The sequence below is a fragment of the Gavialis gangeticus genome, unplaced genomic scaffold (genome assembly GCF_001723915.1).
Source record: "Gavialis gangeticus isolate Ggan-Ray unplaced genomic scaffold, GavGan_comp1, whole genome shotgun sequence".
In the NCBI taxonomy this organism is placed as follows: domain Eukaryota; kingdom Metazoa; phylum Chordata; order Crocodylia; family Gavialidae; genus Gavialis; species Gavialis gangeticus.
The window spans coordinates 17,082,434-17,109,300 of record NW_017729011.1 but is presented as its reverse complement, the minus strand read 5'-3'; the positions used below and the strand labels follow the sequence as shown (position 1 = coordinate 17,109,300).

General features: G+C 51.0%; 2 protein-coding genes across 4 annotated transcripts in view; one reads left to right on the top strand and one right to left on the bottom strand.

Annotated features, from left to right (window-relative positions):
- Positions 1–20: 20 nt before the first annotated feature.
- On the top strand, positions 21–10,286 carry FAM78A (family with sequence similarity 78 member A). Its single transcript, XM_019510693.1, has 2 exons — positions 21–681; positions 8,422–10,286. Exons 1-2 carry the CDS (start codon positions 419–421, stop codon positions 8,951–8,953), a joined length of 795 nt encoding a protein of 264 aa, XP_019366238.1. The 5' UTR covers positions 21–418; the 3' UTR covers positions 8,954–10,286.
- A 10,393-nt stretch (positions 10,287–20,679) lies between these two features.
- NUP214 (nucleoporin 214) overlaps positions 20,680–26,867 on the bottom strand; it is an 80,266-nt gene continuing 74,078 nt past the window's right edge. For all 3 annotated transcript variants that reach the window (XM_019510690.1, XM_019510692.1, XM_019510691.1), the window contains 3 exons: positions 22,791–22,933; positions 21,566–21,590; positions 20,680–20,928 (listed from right to left, as the gene is read on the bottom strand). In XM_019510690.1, the coding sequence (XP_019366235.1) occupies positions 20,895–20,928; positions 21,566–21,590; positions 22,791–22,933 (202 nt within the window). In that variant the 3' untranslated portion in view covers positions 20,680–20,894. The remainder of the gene's footprint in view (positions 20,929–21,565; positions 21,591–22,790; positions 22,934–26,867) is intronic.

Genomic DNA, 26,867 nt, shown 5'->3' with positions numbered 1-26,867 from the left:
GCCTGCCCTCGCCTCCGAGCCCGGCGGGGCCCGCTGAGTGACAGAGCGGCTGAGAAAAAGGACTAAATATATCCTCGAAAAAAACCCGAGCCCGGCTATTTAGCCAGCTCAAGACTCCCCCCGCCCCCGCCCCTGCATCCACAGCCCGGGGAGAGCAGCGCGCTGTTTCATGTGGCGTTTGCAAAGGAGAACTGAAAGGACGCCCTTTTGCTTCCGAAATCCAGGCGGGGAGCAGCCCCGGGGCGGCCGGGATTGACGCCGAGGCTTTCCCCGCCGCCTTGTCTATCCTATGGATATCGGCGCTGAGAGCCGGCCCCGGGGAGAGGAGATCTGTACTTGATCCAGCACCATATCATTTCAATGCCTCATCTCGCCCAGGATTGCCGGAGCATCCTAGGTATCGCTCGAGTTGTATGCCATGGGCTGTATTCAGAGCATTAGCTGCAAATCCAAAGTTTTCCGGGAAAGCATCGCGGTGATTGAAGTCAAAGCGTCCATCGACCCCGTCCCCACCAACATCGACGAGTCGTCCAGCGTGGTTCTGCGGTACCGGACGCCCCACTTCCGAGCCTCTGCCCAGGTGCTGATACCTCCCATCCCCAAGAAAGAGACCTGGATTGTAGGCTGGATTCAGGCATGCAGCCACATGGAGTTTTACAATCATTATGGAGAGCAGGGCATGTGAGTATTTCCAGTGGCAGAGAGAGAGTGTGCATGCCAGCGGGGGGTGAGGAGGAAGCCACATTTAACCCATGCAGGATTAGTTTGGGCACTTCTGAAATGAAAACAGCACTTGTTCCCTTTCGAGAGAGAGAGAAAGAGAAGGGCCTGCCGAGGAAGGCAGCAGGCGTTGTGCCGCTGTCCGCAGTGGGAACGAAGGCAGGCCCTGGCATCGGGCTGGCGAGCCAGGCAAAGCCTGTGCCAAGCCGATCAAGGCGACATGGGGCTTCCAGCCCCACGGTAGCCCCCAACATCAGGAGTCCTCCCTGCCAGCAAGGGCCTGGCCCGCTACCTCCCCTGGTCCGTGCTCACTTTCCATACTTTAAATGGGAGGGGGGGCATGCTTTCTTTTAAAGGCTGCAAGGGGGGTTGCTTTTTGAGAAATCAGCATGCCAGCAAATGCAGACACTTGTAGCGTGCGGCTGTGGGAAGCCGGGTGCATTGCTGCTGCAGTGTGCTGTCAGCAGGAAGGAGGGCTCGACGTTACTCCGGCAGCAAATGCGATCTAGCGTGATGTGCTGGATCCTGCTGGCTTTGCCTTGCTGCAGTGGCCTGCTTGCAGGGTCGAGAGCAGCAGGATCCAGCCCCCTAGCCCTTCCTGGGAGGGGGGGGGCGTTTAACCTTTCCGTAACCTTGGGCCGAGGTTAAACACTGACATCCTCCCGCTTGTGCTCCCTCTAAGACCAGGAAATGAGACGGGCTGGAGAGGGAGGGCAGAGGGGAAGAAAACAGGTCACCCCCGTGCCATGATGTCGGTAGACAGAGAGCTCGCCCGAAACAAAAAGTCCCATTCAAATGCCACCACCTGGCAGGAAGGGCATTTTTGCACCCCTCCCCTGAGCAAAGGATGCTGTTCCAAGCCTAAGCTCAGCGGTCGACTGAGGCTCCAGCATCTGATCACATAGCTCGCTCAGCTGACGCGTGGCTCGCGGCGCCTGATCGTGACTAGTAGCAGCCTCGTGGGGCAGCGGAAGTCTTTCCGCCCGAGAGCCGGCTGCTTTGGAAGGCGGCATTAGGCTCCAGAGCAGCAGACGGGCTGGTGGCTGGACACACCGGGGCTGCCCGGGCCCTGGGTGAGAGAGGATGAAAAGGTCACGTTGGAGCAAGACTGGCTTGCTCATTGCCCAGCTGTGGGCAAGGAATGCAGCCCAGTGGCAAGGGGGGTGGGGAGACGGAAACATAGCATAGAGCTAGGGAGGAAATAAGTGCCGTGACTTAATAGAGAGCCTTCCTGCTAGGTGTGAGCATCCCTCTGCTACACTCAGCCTCCCAGTAACCTCCCCCCAGCCCCTTCTAGCAAGCCGCACGCAGGCTTTGCTCACACAGGTGCCACAACCTGACATCTCAGACAGAGCGAGCACCTGTCTGCAGGCCGGCGCCATGGGGCAGGCAAATGCCAAGGAGCCAGCACAAGTGACAGACTGTTCCCAGCTCCTGCCTCGTTTCCTCACTTGCAGCAGAAAGTGCCTCGGGAGTGAAAACTTTAGCACCTCTCAGCTGAGCCACAGCCAGAGCCAGATCAGGCCGGGGGAGGAGGGGGAATGGATACGACGGATTAATTTTCAGAGCACCCAGAATGGGCGCAGAGCCGGTTTGGTCAGGATGCATGCTGTCGCATGGGGTTTTGCCTGGGCAGAGACAGCAGAGGAGGGCCCAGCAGCAAGAGAACAAGGCAGGGGGAGATGCTCAGGAGCCTTAGGTGCCCAGGGGCGCCCAACTTCCTTAGGCTGAGCGTGAAAAATCCCAGAAGCAGGAAAACCCACTGGTGCATGCACGCGCCATTGGGTACTCGCTCAGGAAAGCAGAGGAGACCGAGCGGAAGAGTTCTGCTCCCAATTCCCCCGTCAACTCACCGCGCGAGCTTGGGCAAGTCACGCAGCTGCCCCAGGCCTCAGTTTCCCCCTTCCTGTGAAAGCACTTGGAGAGCTAGAGGAATGGTTCTCCGTAAGAGCTGAGGGTTATCATCAGAGCCACCTGGATTAAGCTTGGGGCACTTCTGAGGAACAATGCACTGTCAATCAGGACGCCATGTCTATTTAGCGATGAAACGGATATTCAGAAGCGCCTCAAGAGTCTGTCTGGTGGGGTCCGCCACAGTTAACTGGTTCTTTTTTAAAACCATTGAAACACAATTTGCAAATCAGTTCTTCTCTCTGTTCCTCAGGGGATTAAAAAATAGACATCTTCTAACACATTAGACTATTATGTCATGCATTAAATACATTATTAGACTGGGAGAGCTTTTTTTGGGATACACACCCCTATATACAGAGAGGGAGGTGGCACAGACATCTGAATGAGAGACAGGCCAGATCCTTGGGTGGGGTAAATTAACATCTTCCCATTGACTGCTGTGGAGTTGCATTGATTTACACCAACTGACTCTCTGGCCTGAGTAATTCTCCCTGCTGGAGAGGGACAGCAGGAATAAGCTGTTGCAACAGACCATTAAAACAGGTTGCGATAACGCGGCATTAAAAAAAAGAAAAAAAAGTGGCCATCAGCTGGAGCAGGCGACTTCCCCCAGGCCCTGAGGGATTTCTGCTTTTAAACTGCTTTGCTGTTCTGAAATGGGTTGTTACATCCAAGCTGCCCATTGTGCCGAGGCCAGAAACTTGGGAGCAGATGGATCCCTACATACCGTCAGGAATAGATGGACGCGAGATGCATAGGGAATTGCTGCAAACACACACACACACACACACACACACGGACAACCCCCCAGTTGCTGGGGGGTAGGGTAACATGCCAAAGGTTTTACCTCCATCCCCTATACAACAAAAAAAAAAGATTTGGAAAAAACCTTAGACACAAAGCTGCTTTTGCTTTGGCATCTCCCTGCTGAACCAGAACCCGAAGAAAAAGCCACAGTGCGCGAGACCTGGGAGCCAGAATGGCTGCTGGCCCCGTCCTGTGACACCTTTGTGGGCAGGACTCCTGCAGGGCCCAGCTCGGGTATTATTGCTCCCGGTGCCTAGTCCTTCATCCCTCAGATGCCCCCACTGACTGCAGTGAAGAGCACTACTACTCAATGGTAAGGATCAGGAACAGGCTGCGGAAGTGAGGCCTGTGCAAAGCCTGGGGTTTAGTTAGCACGCAGGCTCCTTAGGCCGGGGACAGTCTCTGTGCTGTTTGAATAGTGATGGGACCATTCCTCTAGAGATGGACAATGCACTAACAGTGTCCTCCTCGTCCCATGGCAAAGTGCAAGAAGCAGTGCAGACGGGAATAAAGCAGAGACTGTAAATTAAATTAGGCTTCTCAAATCCTCGGTTAGGAACCAGGAGAAGTTTTCTCTCCGAGGCCCACTGATGGAAAGCTCTGCATAAGAGCTAGGCATTACTGCAATATCTCTTTAGGGTGCAGGACATCTTTCTTTCAAAAGATTGCATCTTCCAGGTCCTACAGCAGGAATACGATGCAGCTCATCTCTACTAAGAACCTCATTATTAGGGAGAATAAATGCCCAAGACCCCAGGAGGAGAAACATGTTTGGAAACCAATCTGCTGGAGACACAGCACCATTTTCATTGGGAATCAAGCCAACAGTGGCTTCCTTACACATTCATGATGGTTTCCTCCAAACCGTAGGAGTGGGCATAGTGCTGCTGCCCTTCCGCGAAATCTTCTCCAAACCTCTCCCTCCTGCACGTCTTGCTCCTTTACCAGGAGCCTGGATGGAATTGCTTTGTGAGCCTCAAGTGGACGAGAGGTTCGTGGTCAAGGTCAGTTGAAATGGAAGACGTTTGGGATATGGAGTGTAAATCCATAGAAATCCCGATCACAATTACACCCCTCCTTTGCCAGCGGGGAATGCAGCCTTGGTCGGCCTCACTCACCCCGCAGATCTCACTAGCTGGAGATGCTGGTCAGGACCAGTACAGTGGGAAGCCCAGGCTGGCTTTATATGGCTCCCAAACTGGATCCCTTTGGTGCTGACAGCGGTCAGATTCACAGGCCTGTCTGAAAGGTTAGCTTCAAGCGCACATGCCATCCTGCTGGCTGCAAAAGGCTGCAGCCTGCATCGCTTGGATTTGCTGCCACTGTGCTTGATATGCTAGTCTGACAGCTTCCTGCTGAGTTTGGGGGTGGCCGTCCAGGGGAACCGGGACAAGCTGGGCTCTGGGTCCTCTTGCTAGGGAACAGGAGGAAAAGCCTGAAAGGGAAATGTGGAAGGCCAGAGCCCAGATTAGGAAGGTGTGAGGGGCTGCCAGCCTGGACATCGTTGCCACAAGAGATGCCCTCTCCTAGCAGCAGAAGGATCCGGGGAGCAACAGCCGCCCTGAGCTACCCCGCGGGTGGGTTCTGGGGGACCAAGCAAAGCAGAAACACACGCACGTTAGCGCTTCGGGCCAGACCGTGGGGTCTGTACTGTGCTGAATCTCTGCACTCAGGTGGGCTCAGGGTCCTTTTATGCAGCTTCCCTGGGGAGGATTTGCAAGGCGGTTTCTGAGCCTTCCCTGGAGCAGGGCTTTAGCATAGGGTAATGGCAGCATCTCCTCCTGGGCCCATCCAAACCCCCAGCTGTTGGGGAGCTGCTTCATTTAAGACAGACAAAGCAACAGACGGTAGCAGGATGTGGCATCTGTCACCTCTGCCAGCTGGTTTCCTTTTGCCTCAGCACAGGGGTCTGGGAAGGGCCTGTGTTTCCCTGTCACTAAACCCTGTGACCAGGTGTGACGTGTATGACCGCGTAGGGCTGGCCAGGCTTGAGGCATGAGGCATCTTGCAGTGGGGGTTGCAGTCATTTCCTTCCCACCAATCTGTCTCTCCTGCTCTGCAGCATCCAGTTCAGAGTCCTGCTCTGCAGCACTGCCCTGCCAGACCCCTCGCCCTGCCATGCCTCAGTTTCCCTGCAGAGCTCTGCTGATTCATCTCTTCCCTGCCCACAATGTGCTAACTCAGGCCCTGCACAGCCCTGCTGAACAACTCCATCCTGGTAGGACCACTCCTCACAAGATGCTGCAATGATTTAGTAAATCAGGACTCGTAGTAGAGATGATGTCTTTTATTAGACCAAGAAGGCTTTTGCAAAAAAAATTCTTTAATTGCCAGCTTTTGGGCACAAACACTCTTCATCAGGCATCAGGTCATTTATATCATCACAGATCCTCGCAGGAGGTGAGAGACTTCATACCAGCTATGAACCGACTGCCCGGAGGAGTTTTCCATTTTTTGACTCCTCCGTGAAGTCCTATGAAATATGAACTTGCATTTCTACCCAGGAGGACTTTTACAATCTTTTCTCCAATGCCTGATGAAGGGTGTTTGTGCCCGAAAGCTTGCAATGAAAGAATTTTTTTTGCAAAAATCTTGATGGTCTAACTAAAGATATCATCTCTACTACGAGCCCCGATTGCCTTTTCCTCTAGATCAGGGGCAGGCAATTATTTTGGCAGAGGACTGCTCATTGAGTTTTGGCAAGCCATTGAAGGCCGCATGACAAGCAGCCAGGGGCAGATAAACATTAATTTTTAAAATTTTTTAGGGGCCCAGAACAGCCTGGCGGGCCACATTTTGCCCACCTCTGCTCTAGACCAATACGGCTACAACCTGGAACCTGCCACAATGATTTAGTGGCTTTGAGATGCATGCAAATTATCCATCTGGCATTAAGTAGGTACCCCCCCACCCCAGTCAAGCACCATTTCCATGGCAGCATCAGCTTGACTATGTCCCCGCACCCTGTGGCCAGGGTAGACCGAGGCAGCTTTGCATCGGGTTCACAGCTCCCACAGTAGCTCACATCCTGGCCCTGTGGCGACACAGCCGCTGGCTTGGTGCCGTGAGCATGTCCATCGTGGATAGGACCCCCCCAGGAGACCATCATGCCTCGGCCCCCGGCCTCGGCCAGGCTGAGCATCGGCAGTTATCTGAATGGAAAGTAATCCTAAACCATCTGCTGAAGGGCAGGAAAGGGTGCCCATATGCCATTTCAGAGATGAGCCCAAGCAGCAAGGACTAAAACTGCTGCTGTCTAGTGTGACCTCTGATTCATCTCTCCTTGGAGGGCTGAGTTCATTCAAAATCCCCAGAGCTTTTCTCTCCTCTCAGCCCTGGTGCAGGAGCGCGGGGGTGAAGGAGAGAAATAACTCCTGGCTGCTCTCTGTTTGAGATGATACAATATGAATCGATCTCTCCTGTAGATGAGGGGGTTGTGACTGGAGGCTGTTTAGGGGCTTCCCTTCTCATGGCCTCAGGGAAAAATCCTCTCTCAGGGAAAGGACTCCCTCTGCCTGCTGCCTCTAGGCTCAGGAGGAGAAGACCTGCAGACGCCGCCGCATTTTTGCCAGCAAGCTTGCAGCCTGGAAAGGCCAGCTGTGAGCAAATCCAGCCAGTCCTGAGGCTCTGCAGACATCCAGAATCATTTAGGCCTTCATCTTATAAGCAATGTGCAGTTTTTAAGTACCCAACTGGGGCATTGTCCGATTTCCAGAGCACCCGCTCCCTCGAAATTAGCACCCAGTGGAGCACGCGGCATGGCGGAGCTACTTGTGAAGGCCCTGATGGTCAAGATTGGTCTCCTAAATTAATACTTAATTGGGTTTACTTTGGTTGCATTTGCCATTCTGCAAGCCCCCACAAATTTTCCTTCTCTGTCTCTCTCCTGACCAGCAGCCACCCAGTACAAAGCCTGCTGCAGCCCTGGGAGGGCAGGTGGGATGTTAGCCAAGGAAACCAGGAGAAGCTTATAATACAATAGAGAAAATCCTGTAAGGTATTAGAGTAAAAAAAAAATCTAATGCAAAATAATGAAAGAACCTGTGCAGGTCCGTGCACACACTAAGTCACCCTCAGTCTGGTCAAGGAAGGGAACTTGCATTATCTTCTTTGTTCATATACCACATTCACGTTTCCCACACTCCCAACAAATAGCTATTGAAAATTGGGGTGTATGTCTTAAATGATGGAACTGATTCTGAACAATTCAGTTAAAAGCAAAATTACCCTCCCCCTCCAGGTTTCCTTCTGTCCCAAAATGAGGTGCTTATTTTATCTTGGGAGGCGGTATGGTATGCGCGTAGATACATTACTCCTAATTTAAGGGTGGGGGGGAGGACTGAGCTAGGGAGAGGGTCGACGACTTGCCCAGTCAGTGTCAGAGCATGGCTTAGAAAGCTGACTCCCGGCTGCCTCGGCTTCTCAGATTTAACTCAAGGTTTGTTTTAACAGTGCGAGGTAGGACATGTGCCAAGCGACAGGGAACACACAGACGGTTTTATATCAGCAAGTGTGCAGTGTACAAAGCAGCATCAGCCTCGTTGGCCCCATTTTGATACAAATGACTCTACAACCCACTTCAGATTCAAAGCCCGGTTGGAGCTTGCGGTCCAACAAAGCAGATGCATTTAAACTTTGGGAAACATGGCTGTTCATTGGATGCCCTGTTCGTTGAATGTTTGACTCCTCTTCCCCAACACTTGCCACTTAGAGAGGTCTTGAAAACTCAGAGTGCCTTGTGTTGCTCCAGAAACCGTTGTTACCATACCGTCTCCATTCAAATGCTCACCCCAACGTGTAGCAGCTGAATTCAGAGGAAAGGGGCACGTTGTATGCGACAACTTACGGTATAGACACAAGATGCAGGGAACTGCAGTTACAGCTGCCCTGCCCCTAAGCCATCCCTTAAAAATCCAGCCCTGTGACTGTCTGCACTAATTAATTAATTCGTTATCCACAATTCTTTGTTGGCTCTGACAGGTCGAGCTGGGAGCTCCCGGACCTGCTGGATGGCAAGATCCAGGCCATAAGCGACTCAGACGGTGTGAACTACCCCTGGTACGGAAACACCACGGAGACCTGTACCATTGTGGGTCCGACAAGGAAGGAGTCCAAGTTCAACATCAGCATGAACGACAACTTCTACCCGAGCGTCACATGGGCCGTGCCCGTGAGCGAGAGCAATGTGACAAAACTCACGAGCATCTACCGGGATCAGAGCTTCACCACCTGGCTGGTGGCCATGAACACGACCACCAACGAGACGGTCACCCTGCAGACGATCAAGTGGCACATGAAGCTGGGCATCGAGGTGAATCCCAGCAGACCCCTGGGGCAGCGTGCCAAGCTGCAGGAGCCCTCTGCTCAAGAGCAGCCCCAGGTCCTTAGCAGGAACGAGCCAATACCACCCAGTGCCCTTGTCAAGCCCAATGCCAATGATGCTCAGGTACTCATGTGGAGGCCAAAGGACGGACCACCGCTGGTGGTGATACCTCCAAAACATCGGTCCTAGCAGCCTGGCGTTGTGGCACCAGAAGGGAGAACAGAACCACTTCTATTTTAAACGTGTACGCATATAACCTAAGCAAAACCAAGATGCACTTTGTATTCATTCAACAGAAATGCAACCATTCTACCTTCTCCCATTGGGACGGATCTCACTGTGCTAAAGCTAGAGAGGAGACCCCTGCTGAAGGGTCTGTCTCGTCACTGGATTTCTACAGGAAGAAACCAACTGGACTTTATTTCCAGGCCCGTAGCTTTCTTTTCTTCCCTCTTTTCATTACCGTTTGAACTTCAGTGTCATTAGCTCACCCAGATTGTCCAGAACAAAAGAAGATTTTTATTTTAGTTCATTTGGTAGAAAGAGCTTTTTTTTTGCCCCCCCACACCCTGCCCTCTTTTGTGGAGAATGAAGCAAGCTCCTGGAGCACAAAGCCGACTATTTATTTATGAGGAGGATTATTTTTTAAAGTTATAAAAGGTTCCGAGTTGCAAACCCAAGTCATGCGGCCTTATGTAGACTTTGCTTTGCATTGCCAAATTTTTGCCTTAAAGCTATGTTTGAAAGAAAACCAACAAAACAGACAAGCAACAACAAAAAAAACCCCAACCAACCCCACCAGGCAGAATCTCTTTTCTACAGAGTTTCAGGGGGGGGCAGGGAGACACGTTGGAACAAGGGGTAGATGGTCCATAGGTCAAAGGGAGAGGGGGAAAGGGTACGATCGTGGCAGACACATGATTCAGATGAAAACCTTCCTGATTTTATGTATGGATCAAGGAAGCCTGGAAATAAACCCTGCTCAAAAGCCATTGTTTTCCTCCAGTAGCAGAAAGGGAGCTTATGTTTTGCACAGGGTTGCAACGCAAGTACCAAAGCTTGTACAGACATGGCTATGGGTGCGAGGTGCTGGGTTTCTCCCTGCTTGGTAGAAAGTTAGTCCAGGCCTTATACTGCTTACGCCATCCAGTCAGCCCCTCTCAGCATTAGAAGAGGGAGCCATCGAACGGGTGGGGACAACGGAGACGGGACACTCGACGGGGAAGACGGGGTTGTTCAGCCTGGTCTGTCTTGAGTGGATGAAAACGTAGGGCTCCCTTGCGAGCCTGCCGGCTGTGTCTTTCATGGCAGAGCAGCGGAGGGGTCACACACGTGCTGCAAGGGATGCGGGGTCCCTTTCTGCCATCATTTACTCCTGGCAAAAGGGCAGTAAGAGGAGCAGGGGTGGAAGGATCCTTCTGAAGTCATTCGAGCTGCACGGCTATAAACAAGGGCAGATTTTACCTATTAGCATCTATCTGGCAATGTCCATAATTCAGGAAAAGCCTTATCTCTAAAAAACCCCCCCAAAACAGACAAAAAAACCATTCAGAAAACACCTGTCCTATGCACTGAAAAGAGTCACCTCTGACTGTCACTTCAGACCTCAGCTAGGCTCAGAGACAACCAGCCTCCAGAACGGGCTCAGGATCAGCTTCCCCATCAGGTTATGAATGGGGTACAAGATGGTGCTGAGGCTGTCTGGTTAGGCTGGGAGCACCCACGTGCCAGGAGACTGCATGCAAGAAGGTGCCGAAAATGCAAGCGTTGGAGGGGAGGATGCGAAAGGAAGGACAGTCTGCTTAGAGCAGACGTCTGGGCCTTAAATTGTGATGGTGGGAGGGCGGGGGCGTTTAGACAGCCGCAGAGATAACCACAGCGATGTCTCAAAAAGAAGGCAGCCTTCAAAGAGCATTTGAAAGGAAAGGGGTGCGAGATGGAGGCAAGTTCATAAGCAGGGAAACCCACAGGGTGGCAGTAGCATGGTCCAGAGGACAGGGAGCAAGAGACCTGCTTTCCGGTTCCAGCTCTTACTGTCTGGAGCCAGGCAAGGCGCTTCCCCTCTCCTCTGCCCCTGTGCCCATATTCAGAAGGTGACAACTCTTCCTTTTGTTTGTGGATGGCCTGGACAGCCAGGGACGAGGGGCACAGCCTGCCCCTGCCGGGTCCCTGCTCAGCTGGTCCATACAGGTCTTCCCATTCCTCCGTTCCTGTACTGACATTTCCCTTCTGGCTTCGCTGCTCCCATTCTCCATGCACGATCCTTAGAGCTGAACAGCACAGCCCCTCGCAGCCTGCCAGGTTGCTCCCGTCTTTGCACTCAGACAACTGACTTGGGCAACATGCTTGGGACACCCTCTCCTCCCCCTGCACTTGGAGTCCAAAACCTCCAAAGGCTGCTTCCAAGACTGAGCCTCACACTCAAAAACGGCACAGGGAAGCCTTCGCCAGCACAGAGGGACCCTTTGCTCCTAGTAGTCAAGGGGTTGCTGGCCATTTCCCCGGGGAAATGCTCCTTTGAGGCACAGAGCTGGTTCTTAGAAGCCATTTGCGGATGATATGGGTGGATCTAGCCCAATGGCCAAGGAAGGCTCAGATCTAGGCTCTACGTCTATGGAGAGTGATGATGAACCAATCTCACGAGACAGTCCTAGGTTTTCAACAGTAACCATCTCTCCCATTAAGCTCCCATTTCTTACGCCCAGTTGGCTCCTACTTATCGCTTAGCCTATACAGACCCCTAAGTCCGGACTGCAGCCGCTCCCATGCTATGCGGGTGGCAGACAACGTGCAGCTAGATATCAGGGAACGTTTTACACCCGTCCCCGTGGGGGCCTAGTTGCCAACAGTCACGCAGCACAGATCTGGCCCGCTTCGAAGAGCCCCCAGTTGGGTGGCAGCGGTGGGCTGCTCTGGCATTTGTTCTGATCCTGTCTTGGAGGTGCTAAGTGTTGGCCGATGCCTCTGGCATCAGTATGGATTGCAGGTTTTCAGCGCTTCTATAAACAAGTCAGACCCAATTGTCTTAACGAGCTGTCTAAGCAACAACTTCTCCTTACTCAGCACAAGTCACATTCGGAGAGGGGGTGGGGGAGCCTGGTCTCATTTCGTAACACTGGATGTGGTCTCCGGGTGCATCATATAAGCCTCATTCCTCACTCCCACAGCCCATCCCCAGCTCGCAGGATTGGAGGCACCCATGTCACTTGATGGGGGCCTTCTTTGCTAAATCACCCTGTTGCACTGAGATCTGGCTGAGCAGTAAATACGAGCATCACATTTTGCATCAGAGGGCCAGGGCTGCTATGACCTCCCCTGACCAGTTCCCTCCATCCCCTTCCCTTCTTGGAAACGTGCCCCCCTCCTCCCTTGGTGTTGCTGAGCTCCGGGGTAGAGCCAGGACGCAGCCTTGCAAAGGCTTCATGCTTTGCAATTAAAAGCAGTGGTTTTCTAAAGCTGCTTCATTACAGAAAGTGCCGAGGACAGATTGATCGAACACAGAGGGGATGACGGCTGGAAATGACAAGTGCTATAGACACCACTATTTGTCTGGCTGGTTAATAACTAAATAGTGGTATAATTAGAGTGGGGATTAATACCATTTAGCAACCCAGCTGGGACTCAAGTGCCTGGGGATCCAGGTTGTGACAGTCGACAGAGGTGAACGCGCTCTCTCTCCATTAGGCCACGCTGCAGTCAAGCCACGTCTGGAAAGGTGCGAGGGAGGCACCAGCTGCCTGTTGCTGGCTACGTGGTTTCACGCAGCCCTGGGTTCAAAGCGAGCTCACGAGAGCAGCGGGGCTGGCAGTCTCATGCCCTGACTTGTCATGTGTGGGCAACTTTCCTCCCTCAGCCACTGCGCAGGCTGACGTCCTGTGCTGCAAGTGGTCTCTGCTGCAGGGCAGGAGGGCGCTGCCTTGGCCAGATGATGGCCTTCACAATAACCTCCCTTCTCCAATGCGCCCAAGGGAGGCAGGGCTTCATGTGGGCGAGCGAACGAGTGTCCTGTGCGGTCAGCGAAACCCTGATTCCACTTCTCGCTTCCCACCACCATTCAATGCACCAACCAGCATGGCCAGAGGCATGGGCAGCCCAACAAAGCCTCCAAAGCCACCAAGCAACAGTAGGGAAGGACAGAGAGAAAAGTCTGAGTGCTCCTGGGGACGGGAGTTACCCAAGACCCTGCGCTGGTCGTCTTTTAGCAACTCAGCCGCAGCAATAAGAACAGTCCTCGGGCTTGCAGAGACACTGTGAAAACCAACCCAAGCGGTACCAAGTCCGGATATGTACCAAGCGGTGGAAACACAAACCCTGCTTTTATAACGGAGAGAAATAAAGCAGAGTTTTCAAACAGGTCTGCCTGGAGTGGGCTGGATTTCTTTTATGGCCTACCAGCGAGAGGGGGGTTTGCCTTGGGGCTCCCGGCCTCTCCACAAACTGTGCGCCCCGCGTACAGCCTACGTGCTGTTTGCGTCTGTGTTTCCACCCTCGACAAAGCGCCAGACACATTGTGGGGAGCGGCTGCTCCAACAAAAATATATAGGTCAGCTTCCCGCACTCTGCTACAGATTATCAGGCCGATCTGTGCCTTGCAACAGAAGAGCTGCCAGGCTCATCTAGTCGGGAGACGGGTAGACACCAGCTGAGCTTCCCCACGATCTGGTTTTCTGACACGGTTTCCCGACCGGGCAAAAGGCTTGCCAGACTTTCTGCCCATAAATACTGCACCGCAACGTGAGAGACTCTCCCCTTACTCAGCCGCTGCTCCCTCCCTTGCGCGCCTTAAACCATCTCATTTGGAGAACAACCCCAGGGCTTTGAAGGGCATCACGTCAAACCATGGGAGTAACATTCAGCTGCTTATTCCTGCCCCGGCTCTCTGATTTCTCCCCTTCGGACACGCTTCACGTTGCTTGCCAAGAAGAAAGTCGGCGTCCAAAGACATGTCAAGGAGGGGGCTGGGGAATAGGCCAGCCCTGCCCCCCGGGGCACAGAGGTATAAGTGGGGCTCTTGGTGGCACCTCCATGGGTGCAGATGCTTGCTTTCAGCACCCTGCTTGTTGTGCAGGGGCCTCCCCCCACCCTCCCTGCCTCACTGGCTTTGCCCACTGGAAATGCGCTTTCTCCTCCAGTTTTCACTTCTTCTATTTCCAAAGTGCCTCTGCCTCACCAAAAATGTCAGGGCAGATATCCCAGATTTGGGTGGGGGAGAAGAGGAAAGGGAGGAAAAGAGACAGCAGTCAATTTCTAGCTGTTTGGGGCGACACGCACTCAAGCTGCTCAAGGTCTCTGGGCACTTACCGCCTGCCTAGAAGAGTCCCAGTGCTTCCCTCGACGGATCAGAGAGGAGAAGCTGAAGCCACTGGGGAACCCACTGCTCATCCCCCAGCCCCACTCTCTCTTTGCTGAGGGTAGAAAGCCTCATTTTAAGGCAACTGGAGCTCCCCAAGAGCCAGCCACCACCCACTGGTGACCACTGTGACTAGGAGGGACATGTCAATGGCTGGGCCAGAGCTCGTCTTGCTGCCGGGCTAGATGAAAATGCAGGTCAACAAGGCCAGTCTGGTCCGTGACCTTGGAGAAGCAAAGGCTGTGAGGAGGACCTGTTTGTGCCAAGCCGGTGGGCCCCCTTTCAACAACTGATGCAAAGATCAGCAGCTCCTGCAAGAGCACCGCCGCAGATGCCGGAGCACTGAATCAGTCCCACCCAGATCAGGGGCCTACTGTCACCCTGATCTTCCAACATCTCACAAATTCCTGCTGAGGTCACTGCCGAAAAACAACCATGCTACCAGAGAGGCTCTTATACCTCATCATGTGGCCAGGCACATGGATGGAGAAAGGGGAACCTCAACCGCCCCCAGCCAGGAGCCTGTAAACAAAGCTGGATCCGCTACAGACTTTCTGCAGGCGCCTCCCGTCGCAGCGACAGACACTACCCCTCTCCCCAGCCCATACGGCGAGTGTGGAAGCAGGGAGCTTCGCTTCAGATCCACAGAGGTTTGCGTGTCTCCAGCTCATCACTTCACAGCCTGGTTATTCAGTGGAGAGAGATGCATTACGTTACCTTATTCAGTTCCTTGCAGAAATGTTCCACGGGCCTGTTTTGGGGGGATTTCTATCTGCTGTCACAGCGCAGGTGTCGCTGCTTGTCCTCCTGCAGAGGTTGCTCCGATTCCTTGTGGTTCTTCAGGTCTAAAGCAAACGGCCCGGACACAGGCTGTGAAACGCAGAAGCATCGTTTTGTTTCTCCTTTTTTAAAGGCAGCCTGCTCCAGATGTGCAATGCTCTGCGCACAGAACGAGAACACAGCTGCATGAACAGCTCAGACCCAAGTTTCCACAGCAAGCCCACGTTACACCGTTTGCAACTTGCCCACCAAAGGTGGCACAGAGCTTGATCTCGAGTCGTGCCACTTCCAGCAACCGTGAAAAACCCACTAGGGCCTTGTGATGATGACATGAAGTTTCATAGTTTCATGGTGCTTAGGGTGGGAAGGGACCTAAACAGATCATCAGGTCCGACCCCCCTGCCCCAGGCAGGAATGAGTGCCGGGGTCACAATACCCCAGCCAAATATCTATCCAGCCTCCTCCTGAAAACCCCCAAGGTAGCAGAGAGCACCACCTCCCTTAGGAGTCCCCGACCAGCTCAGGTTTGCTGAGGAGGCAGGTTTGAATTCCAGGTAATTCACAGCCAGTGAGTACCTTGTTAACACCCCTGCTCCTCCCAATAGCCAGAGCAATGAGGGGTTTAACGCCAGTGTTTGACTTGGGGAGGTTTTCTTAGCCTTGTTTGAATGCAACCCCTTGGGCATGTCCAAGTCCTTGAAGGGTAGTGGGCAGAACCCCAGATGCCCAGTGCGGACAGGCTACCACTGCCCACTTACCTATCCTTGTGGCAGGGGTAGTCTCTTTTGCTGCACTGCAAACCCCAGAGAGACTGGCACAGAGACAGAGAGCTCTGGCTGGAATTTCCTTCCCAAAAGTAAGCGCCTGCTGTCCATGGCGGGGGAAAGGAAGGTCTGTGCAGCACCTGTAGCATCACCACTCCAGCTCCGGCAAGGACCTCTGGCTGCAAGGCAAAGGCAGAGATTTAAGACCTCACAGACCTGCCAACATGCCCCAGGGCTCCACTACAGGAAGGCAATATGTATCCTGCCCCCGGACTCTCCGTTACAGGGAGAAGGGGCTGGAGGCCAGCAGAGCTCTTGTGGCCCGATGCAAGCACGGGAGGGCCCAGCAGTGACAGGAGAGGCCCTCCATACCTGGGGGGATTGCAAGGCCCTCCCCCTTGTCTGGACTCACAGGAGCTGGGACACTGGTGAGACATAGTTCAGAAGGGGAATTTCTCCCCACGTCCTGGCAGGGCTTGGGGTTTCCCCCGCGGTGATACTACCATGCTGCTCCAGGTGCTCCTTGCCTCCCCACTCCTCAAGAGGCATCAGCTCCTGTCCCCCACTCCCAGAGGAGCAGGCTTACCACAGCCTCTTGAGTCCCCCATCCAGGACCCTGTCATTTACTGTAATTAAAACAGAGAGAAACCTGGCCCTGAGGTGGGGGGAGGAAAAGCCTCTTCCAGCTTGGGGGAGCTGGCGAGTCTGCAGCCGCCCCTTTCCTGCTCCTACCGCAGGGCTCTGCGTAGAGCCGAGCAGCTGCCATCCCAGGGAGACTGCACGGAGGTTCCTGCTAATGACCGTGCCTGGTCCCACCACCTTACGCAGAAGCCTGCATCGCACCGGGAGCAACATCCGCCTGAAACCAAACCTTGCCACATCGCGGGGGCATGAAGGGGGCCCTTGCAATGCTCAATCACAGCTGCTTATAATAGTCTGAGCTGCTGCACCCTCCCATGCACCACTTGACACGTATCTAGCCAGGAGAGCACCCCAAGCTCACATGGGATTGCACATATTGCTGGGGATAAGGAACCGGGCAGGATGTGTAAGGATGGTGGGGGAAGGACCTGAATAAAAAAACCGCATCAAGAACACACACTGGACACAGCCTGATGAACCAAGCCCCGGGCCTTTCAACAACAGCCAGGGACAGGCTGACTGGAACTATGTACCAGGAGGGACATAGTTTGCCTCCATGCCCCCAGCACTGCTGCTTCATTGCCCTGTACAAAGCAGTGTTGCCACCAGGCCCTGATTTGAGGACACAGGTGAAGGCCCCCAGCCCTCGCTGCTATGAGGAGCTGAAAACCCCAGGGCAGGAGCTCCCAGCCACGCGTCCAAGGACAAGGGAAGACTAAGGAAGCTGAACAGCATCCAGGGACTTTGCTGAAGCCACACAGTTGAATCAGCTGGTTGCCTGGCACAAGCACAGCAACCCACCCAGTGAACAACGCTGGGCTCAATGCTGTTGAGGCCCTTGGGAGCGGGGACGTGGGGGCAGCAGCTCTCTGCCTCCCAGGAGTTATGCTAAGAGGCGGCATGGTGCCAAAATCTCAGGCTCCAGCTCTCCAGAAACAGATAGTGCAGGAGGAGAGCTGTCAGAGGAGGAGGAAGATGAGCAGTGCCAGTGTATTAGCACAGGGCTAAGGGAGGCTTCCACTCTTCTCACCGTCCCCCCACCCACCACTTTGGAGGAGTTCAGCCTGGAAATCTTTTCTCTATTTTGCTTCGGGCTTCCCAAGTCTCTCCAAGGTTTGACAACAATGCTGGGAATTTCTGGTCAAGGTCCCTTGTCTGGACCGGCTTCTATTTATACCCGGGGGAGGCGAACACAACAGCAGGCAATTGGAGCAATAATATGTCACACCTCCTCCCAGCCCTCGCTGCCAGCCGCCAGCTAGAACCGGCTCCTGCTGAGCTTGCAAACACCAAGGCACCAGGCAAAGCAGAGACTGAAAAGCCACTTGCCCCCAGAGGCCTGTCATCTCCTTCACCCTCCTGTGAAATCCTAATCCCAGCCAGGTAGTATAGCTCCTCCTCATGCCAACAGCCACGGGGAAATATTTCCCCCTTCCTCCTGTATCTGGCTCAAGTCAATGTCCCTTTGATGCCACCATGAAGAAATACAGCCCAGGGGGCTTCACATCCAGGCAGGGAACCAGTCCACACGCTATGGGACATGCCTGCAAGGGGGAGATGAGCCTCTCCTATGGGGGACATTTGCTTTTGCAGCCTTGCAATTCAGGAAGATCACTTAGGACATGCCTCAAGCAGGAGGGCTTCTCCCCTCCCGTTTTTGGGTTTTTGTGTTTTCGGTTTTTTTTTTTTTTTTTTTTCCCCTTATGATATCAGGAATGCCAGGTCTCCTTTCTGCTCTGGCTGGATACCCTCTTCAAGGATGACAACAGGAAGACCATTTTAGTCCAGCGTATGAGACAGGGCAGTTATTTTCCATAAGTAATGCAGCTGGTTGCAGGTGGCATCACAATATCCAAATACCATCAATGGCCTGATTTTCCAATGCCATGCAATGCACAATATAGTGGAAGGGGAAAAAACCTGGTATTAGAAGGAAGCAAAAACAAAAACAAAAACAAAAAAAGGAAAAAACAAACCTCCGCACCTTTGACAAACTCCACAATTGCATGTCCCCTTTGCAAGTCACCTTCAAGTTACCTGTGGAGTGACTTGCTCCCGAGATTAATGGGTGTTTACGGGTTAGCCCACCTCGGGCAGGTCGACTGATGAAGCTCAGGATTCAGGCCCACTTCCTCAATGAGGACTCCAAACAAGGGACAACTTGAGCTTTGCTCTCGGATGTCTTTAGTGGACATCCATCCACTAAAAGCTGGATGTGGGACATCCGCTTCCAGGCTGGCCACCTCAAAGCTGTCCGAGGACAACTGTTGGCGACTACCCAGCTGGCTTGGATGTGAAGAACTGAGCTGCTAGTGAAAGGCTCCACGCATACTCTTCCCCAACCTGAGACACCTCAGAAATACAGGTTTTTGCAGGCTAACACCCAATATATTATGTGGCCCCCCACAGCCTTCTCATGTTACTCAGCTTCCTTTACACCTAATTTAGAGGCCCATTTCTACTACACTACTAAGACAGCAGGGCTGCTCCAGTTGGGCTGCTGAGATGCCTGTGCTCCGGCAGCAACTGAAGCAATTCTTACATCCCTCAATGTCCAGGGGGAGAAGTTAAACAGGGACTGAACAGCAACTGCTCCCATCATCCCAAAAAAGAAATCTGTAATGGCTTAACATGCCACTCTACTCTATAGCAAGTGGTTTGTTAACTATCTGGGGGAGCACAGCTGATATGCCTTGCTAGGAGGTGTCACATGCCACAGCAACGGCAGATTAATGCTAAGAATTTAAGGTCAACAGCTTGGGCCAACAGCTATTTATAAAAAAAAGGAAACTACAGGGCAGTGGCAGCACTTCCAGGCCTGGTGAGATTGGGTACATTCAAGGGGAAGGTACAAGGACGCCATGTCTTCGACAGCACCCTTCCCTGCCCCAAGTTCCCTACCAGTTGGTTGACTTGGCACCAAGTTTTTTACAGCCGGATCCAGTGTTGATCCCAGTGCCTTGATGTCAGGTGAATCCCAGCTACTGTCCCTACTACTGAAAGGAGTAAGAAATGGTGCTGTCAAATAGCACTGGGCAGCTTGCTTGGGTCATGCAGACCCCAGCAGGGACGTAGCAGCTGGAACTTTGCAAAAGCCTTCCCACATCCCAGAACAGTTCCTTGTACACAGCACATGCCTTGCACTTCTATCACCCGCCTTTTAAACAGAACTTACCTAGTATCAACTCCTAGCTGTTGCAGGAGAGATTGTGAGGGTCACCTTCCGTAGCTGGGGTGGGAGTAGGATCAACTGCTAGGACCTTCAGGACCACTCGAATTACGAACATGGGAACGCAGGGAGTTCTCCCAGCTGACAACAGGGGACACAGCCTCAACTATGGAGTTGTAAAAGGGATGCATTAAACTGAAAGACTGTCAAGCCGATACCTATGCACAGGTCCAACCAACAACTCTGCTCCCAGCTGTCCCAGCCAAAGGACCATTTCTTATCACACTGTTGTACTTTTTGTTTCATTTTAATAGAGTTTAAAAGTCTCTGTATGAAACATCTTTACATTTCTTATTCTGAAGCATCCAATGAGGATCAATATGTTCTATTAACAGCAACACAACTGCACACACCACATCCAGTTATCAAGCTTCTACTTCAAGATGCTTCTTTCATGGCGCAAGGAAAATCCATTGCATATTTGGAGATTTTGTGGTGGTCAGATGCATTATTAAAGAGAAAGTGTTCTTTAGGATGCCTTTGAGGCACGCTTTAAAAACATTTGCTAAATATGTTCAACTGTAAACACAAAGCAGGTCTCATAAATGTGACTGACTGGAACCAAATGCTTCAGGGAAAAAAGAACCATGTCACGTACGTTAGCGAAAATGTAGCCGACAGTACGATCCAATGCTCTGAGCCAGGAGTTGAAAAGTGCTAATGTGCCTGGATGGAGGTCAGATTTTTAATACAAAGGGCCAAAAGATTTCTGTATAGACTCAATTGCGTTCTCCCTATTCTTAGAGTGAGCTTTACTAAAATACGGAGAGGAGAGGTGCCCTACTGGCTTTGTTGCATGCTGCTGCTACAGGGCTGCACTGTCCTAGTTTCTTCTCTGTAAGAACTTCCTACTTCTCTGCTATGTCCTGTGTAAGACCAATGACAGCCCTTCAGTGGGGTGACTGTTTCCTCTGCATTTACAACTAACGGGCCCCAAAACCAAACCATCCTCAGTCGGTGACTCCTAGACTTCAACAGCAGCTATGCTGATTTTTATCCAAACTGAATCTGGCCAATCTGTCTTCTCTCTCATACAGGCATGGAAGAGAGACAGGTCTTTAATAGCAGCTCTGCTCAGGCTGAGAATGATATAGTGCAAGCTTGGCTTTACTGAATATGTGCTGGAAAAACTCCCCCACACAATCCAAAGGGAGGCAGATAAAACAGTTTTAATGAACAAACATCATTATAACAACAGACAGACATTCTTATAAAATAAGCATTATTAGGTGTTTTTTAAAAAAAAAAGATGCCAGAGAATCTGCACTTAAAAAGAAAGCTGTTCCGAGGTTTGTACACAAGGAGTATCTGCGAACAGAGGGACTGTGGCAAGGCTCAATGGAGGAAGTGTGACTCAACATCTTCTCAGCTTCTCCAGCCGCTAAACCCAGAGGAGGATCTGTGAAAGCAAAAGGAAAACAGCAGCGAAAGTGAGGGTGTCTCTTCATCAAGCTAGCAGATATTGAAAGCTTCTTGGAACTTTCCCATCCATCAAACACTGCCAGTGAAAGCTTTTCAGAGCATGCGTTGGCACTTCTAGCCCTTCTGACAAGCTCTGAATGAGCGTTCCAACTTTCACTCAACATATAAAGTTAAGTTGGTACAAAGTTTTAAGTGCCCTGCTTTAGACAACCCAGCAAGTCAGCAACTAGGAGTCTTGATTACAGCACTGGTCTGGGAGTCATTACAAAGCAATACCTCAATTAGATCAGGCAGGTGATCTGGTCTCATCATCAGTACAACAGGTTCATTATTTACCCATGCTTATACTGTGCTCTGATATCAAGTACTGTATTACTGAAAACAGTCTTATGGAGGATTAACCACACAGAGAAGTTAGTCTGCATAATGCTATTAAAAGGAGAGAGAGCGAATGAATGAAGTTAGAAGCCTCCTTTTCTGCTTTAAATATTCTGTTCAAATTCACATTTTATTGAAATTTCCAAAGCTTCCCTTCAAACATCATGCAACATTTCCATTCTTGTTCCTTTTTTATTTTAATGAAAATCAGACACAAAGCAGTAATGGGTACTTACGTGTTAGATGATCCAAAGCCAAACCCTGAAAGAAATGTAAGATTAAAAAAGCATTGTTAGAGGTAAAAAGACTGTGCATGACACGTATTACAGTTCCCTTCCCATTTACCACTGTAAGGCTGGAGAAAGGATGACAAGCAAACAATGAGAGTTGAGTTTTCACTGAGAAGGAAGGTGGCTTGTCTCAGTTTGCAAGAAAAGGCTCTTAGTGCTAATCAGCTGCCCTCTCTCGTTAGCAGCCATTACACACAAGGAGCACACAGCTTGTTCATATTTCCACGAAAATAATGCATAGCATTTTTTAAATGGTGGTGCTGGCTTACCCAGGAGGGGAAGAGCAGCCAGCCAAATGGGTCTATGTGCTTTCTTAACAGCTGTATCCTCAGCTTGATGTAAACCACTGTAGCTCTACTGAAAGCAATGGAACTACAACAATTTATGCCAGCTAAGGACCTGGCTTTAGGGCTGTGGTTCAACTCTGCAATGTGGATCCCTTTGAGGATAAGCTGCGCAGTACTGTAAAGATGTTAATTATTCCATCTCCTGCTAAGGAAAGTGGATAAAAATCTATTCCACAGAGTAAAAGCTCAGAATTGAGGCACACGGTGAAAAAACCTGACTTGCCCAAATGCCACATGCAGCGATTTGGTGATAAGTCTTCTGAATTTCAACCCCGTGGCTCACTTCCCCAAGCCAAGGTGCCTTTTGTCATGGTTTGGACAAACATCAGCCGGGACACATCTAAAAATGGGTTCTAGCCATGGGTTCTGCTCTCTCTGGCAGAACACACAAACTCCATAAGGCAAGCCAGAGCAAGGGGCGCTGAGAGTGCTCAGTACGCTGCATTACAAACTGCCTCTGTCTCCTTGGACTGGTGAACTTCCTATTAAGATTTCTGGACCCAGATCCACACCTGAGCCTCCATCCTCTCAAATCTGAGGCAAGAGCAACTGAGTTGTCCCAGCTGACAAGACATGGCACCAGGCATTGTCTATGCTTTGACAATGCAAAAAAGCCCCTCACCCATTTTCCACCTGTGCCCAGCTTTGTGATCCCCAGACAGGTCGCAAACAGCACAACACTTAGGTTCTGATCCTGGGCCCTTCCTCTTGGTTAAGGACTGGAATAAGGGTCACAGTGGAGTTCTGCTCAGAACACGCAACAGGGGTCTACATTTTCCCCTCGCTTCATTCTACGACAGGGACTGCAGTTTAGCTCCTCATACCTCCTCCGCCTGACCCGAAGCCAGAGAATCCACTACTCTGTGAGCCAAACCCAGTGTTCTGTTGGGACAGCGACCCGAACGTAGGAGTGTTTTGATTTGCCAGAGTGCCAAAGGTTGCCGTGTTGTTAGGGGTGCCGACAAAACTGCATTGCAAAGAAAAAACATGTATTAGTGAATGCATGCCAACACTGGGTACAGGAAGAATGATGCTCCAATGACAACAGTGCCCACGCTAGCCCAGGGCATCCCCTTTATTATATATATAGCATTAAATCTGAGAGACTGGCTTTGGAAAGAACAGCCTACATAGAACAACTGTCTCTTTGCTCAGCTTCTTTCCAAGACCTAAGGCAAAGGCTCAGTCTGCATAAAGGGGAAAAAAAATGTTGAGCTTAACATATGACCAGCAACTGCGGTGCATTTTTAGTGCCAGGAAATCCCAACTCCAGCCACTAAGTGGAAGATACTAAATTACCACCACCACCACACAGTACTTTTCATCCATCAAGCTCAGAAACGCTGCATCATCATCTCATTTCACTGATGGGGAAAACAGAGAGGTTGTATGGTGTGCCCAAGGTCACACAGCAAGGTGCACAGCGGAGCTGGCATTCGGGACCCAGGCTCTCGAGTTCCAGGACTGTGCAAGTCGGCTCTTAAACTCTCCTCCAATCTTCCTTCCTTCCTCTTCTCCCTTTATTTTGAAGCATGCATCATTCTGCTTCCTTCCTGAGCCTCTTCACCTAATCAACACTGGTCTCTTTACCTGAGACACTTAAACAGAACAAAAGGGTGGCAGGGAGGGGAAGCACTGCCTCTATGGATTTTGGCGATGTAGTTGGTATTTAAAAAACAAACAAACAACAAAACCCCACAGTAATCGACTCAAGCTATATATATGGAAATTGGATCCTCCCTTCCCCACCCACCCCATCCAAAACTAGCATTGTGGAGGCAAATGTTTCCTTTTTAAAAATAACCCACCGCCAGCAGGACACATTAATGAAATACCAAGATAATTCTCTCAATGCAACTCCCTCCCCTCTACCCAACGTCCTTCTCCCAATTTTGTATGCTATATTTATACTCAAAAACAAGGGGCTTCTATATTTTGAACCGAGCACAGAGCAGGCACGAGCTGTTCAAGTTTCTCGTCGCCCGCACTGCCAATGCACATGCACACCGGTAAGTAACACTGCCAGCTACTCCAGCCAGTGTCCACTCTTCAGCAGACTGCCAGTCAAGTTAAATGGTGCGCTGGTTTCAGGAGGCTGACAAAATATCAAGCAAGAACAGGCCGAGCCAACTGCATACCCCTTTCAGTTTTGACTTGCAATGTGAATCGACAAAGTTAAAACCCTTCTCCATCTATATCCATCTAGGGTATGTTTTTCTGAAGCATCCAAACACTGGTCTCAGAGAGACAAGAGACAGGTCTTGCAGAACTGCAACGTACAAGTCACCTGGCGAAGGAAGTAAATCTCTGCCTTGCTAGAGACAGACGATGGACTCTGCAGGCTGTTTCTATATATGGTACTAACTACAGACGGGCCTTTCAGTGTCTTTGCATTAACACTTATGCTCCAGTAGCCACTTCACTGCACCTCGACTTTGATTAGAGACCTGTGTAGTTTGCAGATGGCTTTGCCTCAGGACTGCAAGTGAAACGCAGTCTATTCTGCTTTTCCTGGTAATGGCAGAAGAGCATTTTTGTTTCAGATAGGAGAGGAAAAGGCAGGGGTGGTTGCAAACAGCAGTTTTTTCTAATGATTATTCTTCATCTTCCCAGGACCTGCATCTCTAGCAAACGACTTGTCACTTTGCTAGCTATGAAAGGAACTCGAGTTTAAATTTAGTGATGAGGAACTTGCGGTTAAACTGACTCAACCTTTCAGCTCCTACTACAGGCAAGTACCTTTTGAAAGAATGTAGAAGCTAAAAAACAACACTGGTTTTAAGCCGCTGACACAGACTTCTGCATTTTAATCACGCATTCCAGTTCTAGAAGTGAGGCCACTGCCCCTTCACACTTTCACCCATTGCTCAGGTTCTGGCCAAGCCCCCTACCCCACCTCCAGACTCCTCTCATGCATTTCCAATGGGAAAGTGAGTACTTGGAGAGACCTGACAATAAAGCTGTGACTGCAAAGGCCTGCTTCCTCTAGAAATTAAGGCTCAGTGGAAAAGTTAGCAGGCTTCAAAGTGAGAAATTGGCTTTTGCTGCACTTCAAAGTGATGTAACTGCTTCAAAAAGGGTGGCACTAATGTGTCAGAGTTTGCAGAGTGCTCCAACAATGAAAGAATTTCAGAGCTAATCCTGGCTCTAAACACTTTGGGCGAGTACTTAATGGGGACTTCAGTTTTCTGACCTTGGTCTTGGTTCTCCCATCTCTTAAAAAGGGATGTCCCCCAAGCCCCCCATGCTGTGCAGTTCAGCTGTTGAGGAGAAAGGACCCAATAGTACTCAACTGTGCTCCAGAGACTACGCTTCCTTAGGACTTTAAAGGCAAGATTCATACAGCCAGCTAGAAAAGCTAGATGTTCTTTCTTCTCTACTGCCACCCTTTCCTCTTTTTTGGGAACAACAAATCCCTAAGCCAATTCAGAACCAGTCTAAAGCTCTAGTCTGGACTAATGGGCGTTTATACACATGCTCTGGGAGTTGTGGGGGGGAGGGGGAGCTTTAATTAGAGCACCCAGAGCGTTACGTGCATCGGCATCCCTGTGCTGAAAAACGGTGATGGGGCACTTTAACTAAAGCTTGTTGCACAAGCCGCCATTTTTCAGCGTGGGGATGCTGATGCACATGACATTGGGGTCTGCTGAACTGAAGTAATACCACACTTCAGCAGACTAGATTAATCGAGTCTGCTCCAACGTGCTGTAATTACAGCGAGTCGGAGCAGCCTTGCTATAGGCGCCCTATAATAGTGAAGAAAAATCTGAAGGGGTGCAGAGCTTAAACAAATGTCTGCCTCCCCAGTCTGCAGACTCCTTAAACAATGAATCTCACTGAGGTACAAATTGCTCCACAAGTTGTTTACTCCAAACCTTAAGGATGAGGTGTTAAGCTTCAGAGAGGATGACATTAGCTATTATCTGTGCCTGTTTTCAATACAGAACTCGGCAGCACAATGGCAATTAGAAGTTAGGGCTGAACAGTATAAATTGAGTTTAACATCAAATGAAATGCTATTCGTACAATATTCCTCCTCTTTGCTTTGGTATTTTTAGCTTTTCTGAAGAGGTTTTCCAGGCTGCTTCACAGCCCTGCCCTGCCACACGATGCAGAGGCCCTGCTGAAGCATCTAGGGTGGAGATTGCCACAAAGAGCATGGGGCTCTGGCAGCTCAGGGCCAGAGCAGTGAGAACCACCTAGTTCATGCGTGGGAAGCTCTTAAGGGGCATCAGGAATGACAGCTCCACTCTGAAAACAAGAGAGATGCTTGCAAAACACCCATGTGCAGATGGGGCAGCTTTTCCATGAGGCCTTTTTATCTATCCTTCACAACTACTGCGCAATGTATAAGCAGGACATGAAGACACTTAGGTAGCTTTGAAAGCCATGCCAGGCTGAAGGCAAGACAGCTTTGCACCTTACAGACTAAGTAAAATCAGAGATGCATAAGCTTTCATAAGCAGCAGTTTACTTCATCAGATGCTAAGCAGATTAAATCAGAGAAGCATCTAATGAGGCAAACTGCTGTTTCTGAGAATCATAGAAAATGCGGGTTGGCAGGGATCCCAGGAGGTCACATCTAGCCCAACCCGCTGTTCAAAGCAGGACCAGCCCCAATTAGATCATCTCAGCCAAGGCTTTGCCTAGCTGGGTCTTAAAAACCTCCAAGGATGGAGAGGCCACCACCTCTCTGGGTAACCTTGTTCCAGTGCTTTACTACCCCCTTCTAGTGATAAAGTTTTTCCTGATATCTAACCTAAATCTCCCTTGCTGCAACTGGAGCCCATTGCTCCTTGTTCTGTTATCTGCCACCACTGAGAACAATCCAGCTCCATCTTCTTTGTAACCACCCTGCAGGGAGCTGAAGGCTGCTATTAAATCCCACCTCGGTCTTCCCT